Source organism: Coptis chinensis, chromosome 3, assembly GCF_015680905.1.
Source record: "Coptis chinensis isolate HL-2020 chromosome 3, ASM1568090v1, whole genome shotgun sequence".
In the NCBI taxonomy this organism is placed as follows: domain Eukaryota; kingdom Viridiplantae; phylum Streptophyta; class Magnoliopsida; order Ranunculales; family Ranunculaceae; genus Coptis; species Coptis chinensis.
In genome coordinates this window covers 40,171,404-40,175,104 of record NC_141458.1, presented here as the reverse complement: position 1 = coordinate 40,175,104, position 3,701 = coordinate 40,171,404, and the positions used below count along the sequence as shown (strand labels likewise).

Sequence of the window (3,701 nt, the reverse complement as noted above, 5' to 3'; positions counted from 1 at the left end):
GGAAAAATAAGCTGGTACAATGCTTAGCGGAGAACAGGGATGTGTTTGCATGGGGGATAGAGGATATCACCGGGTTGGACCCTGATTTCGCATGTCACCGGCTGCATATAAGAGAGGACGCGAAACCAGTTAGACAGAAGATGAGGGGTGTGAGACCTAAATATGTGGAAGGAATCCGAGAGGAGGTTGCCAGGTTGAAAGGAGCGGGGATCATAAGGGAGGTGGAGTTCACGGACTGGCTGTCCAATATAGTCGCAGTCCCAAAGAAAAATGGCAAGGTGCGAATGTGTGTTGACTTTATGGACGTAAACTTGGTGTGTCCCAAGGACAGTTATCCTATGTCGTGAGTAGATGAGTTGGTGGACAGAACGGCCGAGTTCAAAATTTCCTCATTTATGGATGCATCCATGGGGTACAACTAGGTTGCGATGTACGGACCTGATCAGGAAAAAAACGTCATTCATAGTGGAAGGGGGTACATACTGCTATACGAGAATGCCGTTCTGGTTAAAAAACGCAGGAGCCACCTTCCAGCGGCTTGGTGAGAAAATGTTCAAGAGTAAAATTCGAAAGGGAATTGAGATATACATAGACGATATGGTGGAGAAGATAATGTCAAAGTCAGAGCATTTGGAGGGGTTGAGGGAAACATTCGGGATACTGCGAGCACACAATTTGAAACTCAATCTAGAGAAGTGCACATTCGGAGTCACTACGGGGAAATTCCTGGGGTATATTGTGACACAGCGAGGAATAGAGGCAAATCCCGAACAGATAAGGTCATTGGTGGAGATGCCATCGCCTCAGACGGTGAAGGAGGTGCAATGGTTGGCAGGACGAGTTGCGACCCTGAACCAATTCATTTCAAAATCATCCGACAAGTGCAGGCCACTGTACAGATTGCTGAGGAACACCACAGATTTTGCATGGACAGCAGAGTGTGAAAGAGCGTTTCAAGAGCTAAAAAGGTATCTTGGGGAAGTACCTCTGTTATCGCGGCCCGAAGTAGGAGAGAAATTATATTTGTACCTGGGGGTCACGGAGCATGCTATCAGCTCGGTCCTCATTCGCGTTGTGGATAAAATGGAAAAGCCGGTGTATTTCCAAAGTAAGACTTTGCTAGATGTGGAGACTAGATACAGCCGAGTGGAGAAGTATGCTCTTGCCTTGGTATTTTCGGCCCTTAAGTTGAAGCCTTATTTCGAAGCTCATGCAGTGGTCGTGGTGACGAATTTGCCTCTCAAACAAGCTCTGAGAGCGGAGAAATCAGGAAGAATGTTGAAATGGGTCGTGATGCTAAGTTTATATGAAATTCAATATCAGATCAGAACGGCGGAGAAGGCCTAGGCAGTGGCGGAGTTTTTGGATGAGTTCCCGACGGAAGATCCTACGTGGGGGGAAGAGATGGTCTTAGAGCCCGAGCGAGCAGAGGAAACGGATTGTTTGGATCCGTGGGACGAAAGGAATGGATGGAGGGTCTTCGCGGATGGATCAGCAACAGATGCAGGCAGCGGAATAGGTGTGGTGCTGGTCACGCCGGATAACAATAGACTGGAACAAACAATGAGATTGGGATTCGCGGCTTCAAATAATGAGACAGAATATGAAGCAGTGATTGCGGGCATGAGGATGGCTGAGAGTTTGGGCATGAGGGAACTTATCGTTTACTCTGACTCGAATTTAGTGGTATGTCAAGCGAACGGCGAGTTCACGGCAAGGTGCCCTAAAATGACAAAATATTTGGGAATCTTACGAAAGTGGGCAGCGAAGTTCACACAGATCTGATTTGTACACTTAAACCGCGGGGAGAACCGCCATGCAGACGCTCTGGCCTATGTGGCCGCAGCCATGCCAGGATCCGAGGAAAGGATTATCGGGAAACTGGAAAGACCACCAAGTATTGAGGAGCCTCCGGAGGTACTGAACACCGCGGAGGAGGATGAAGGGTGGATGGAACCTTTTAAGCAATTCTTGTCTCAGGTTGAGGTGAGTGACCCGCAAGAGAAACGAAGACTGGAACAGGCGTCCCAGAGGTATACGCTGTTGGGAGGGGAATTATACAAAAAGAATTTCAACGGGCCTTTACTGAAATGTCTGGGGCCGAGGCTGGCGCAAGAGGTGCTCGGGGAGTTACATGGGGGCGATTGTGGGAGTCATTCAGCGGGCAGGACAACGGCACACCGGCTGTTAACGCAGGGATATTTTTGGCCTCACATGAAGAGAGACGCTGTAGAGTTTGCCAAGAAATGTGAGAAATGTCAAAGATTTTCTTAACTGATATTTGCCCCAGCTGAGCCGCTACACAACGTGTCTAATCCATGGTCATTCGCTATGTGGGCCCTCGACATAGTAGGACCGCTACCCATGGCCAGAGGGAAGAGGAGATTCATGTTGGCTGCGACCGATTACTTTACAAAATGGATTGAGGCTGTGCCGCTGCAACAGGTGAAAGAAGTGCAAGTGATCAAATTCTTGTGGAAAAACATAATATGTCGGTTCGGGCTGCCCTATGCTATTATCGGGGACAATGGAACCCAGTTCACGGGCTCTAAAGTGAAGAGGTTTTTGCAAGCCTATCATGTAAAATAGGGATTTTCTGCCCCTTACAACCCCGAGGGTAATGGACAGGCTGAGTCCTCCAACAAAACCATACTTAATAACAATCTCAAGAGGAAATTGGATGATAAAAAAGGGCCTGGCCAACGAATTAAACCATGTGTTGTGGGCCTATCGAACTACTCCACGGACAACCATAAGGGAGACTCCCTTTTCTTTGGCGTATGACGTAGAGGCCGTGATACCATCAGAAATGGTGGCGACTACCACTCGAACTTGAGCTGTCGAGAATGGGTCCAACTGGGGCATTGATAAGAGCCCAAAACTGTAGTTTTAACCCCTTAATAATCATACTGTTAGACCAATTATGTGAATAATAAGTAAGAGTTAATACTGATTACGTGTTTTTATGCATTTCAGGCTTCAAAGTCCATTATGTGCAGAAATGTGCCACTTTAGCGAGATAAAGGAGCAAAAGTCAGCAGAACTTCCGAATGCCATATCTTTGGACTCAGACCTCGGATTGAGGCCTACCTTATGTCAAAATGACCGGCTCGAAAGAGCTTTGCAATGGTCCAAGCCTTGACCCAATCAGAGGAGCAGAAGTGGACGAAAAGTCTGTTGAAGCCAACTGCAGCTGAAGAGGCCTTTTGGATTTGAAAAGACTGGTTTTTGGGCCGATTCTGGCCCCAAAACATGGCTCCAAGCCCATGCACGATTTTGGATCTGAATGTATAAAACAAAAGCTTAGCTCTTTGTTAATGGCAGTTAGGTTAGGTAGATAGTTAGACCTAGATTAGTTAGCCTCCATTAATTAGTTTTAGAACTTAGTTTAATTAGTTTCAATTCATTGTATTAGATTAAACCTTTGAATCTTGTTCTTCATTTGATTAGATCAATAAAGTAGTATTCTTTATCAATTTTGATTTTGTCATTTCCATTTCTAGATCTAATTTCAATTCTTGTTCTTATTTCATTTTAGTCATTAATTTAGATTTCATTATTGTTTAAATTAGTAAATTTCAATGCTTTATATTATGTTTAGTTTTAATCTAAATGGAAATGATTGCGGAATGATTCAAGGCTAAACCTCCATTAGGGGTTGATGAAGCCTTGATGAAGACTTAGTTGTTTAGTATAGAATT

General features: G+C 45.3%; 1 protein-coding gene across 1 annotated transcript; it reads left to right on the top strand.

The window, feature by feature from the left end:
* The first annotated feature begins 1,848 nt into the window (after positions 1-1,848).
* Positions 1,849-2,274, top strand: LOC147509595 (uncharacterized). The gene has a single exon (XM_086597861.1). The coding sequence runs from the start codon at positions 1,849-1,851 to the stop codon at positions 2,272-2,274; it is 426 nt and encodes a 141-aa protein (XP_086453987.1).
* The last annotated feature ends 1,427 nt before the right edge of the window (positions 2,275-3,701 follow it).

What these genes read in the sequence shown, in the direction of transcription:
- LOC147509595 (XM_086597861.1), top strand. Translation starts at nt 1,849, where the DNA reads ATGCCAGGATCCGAGGAAAGGATTATCGGGAAACTGGAAAGACCACCA.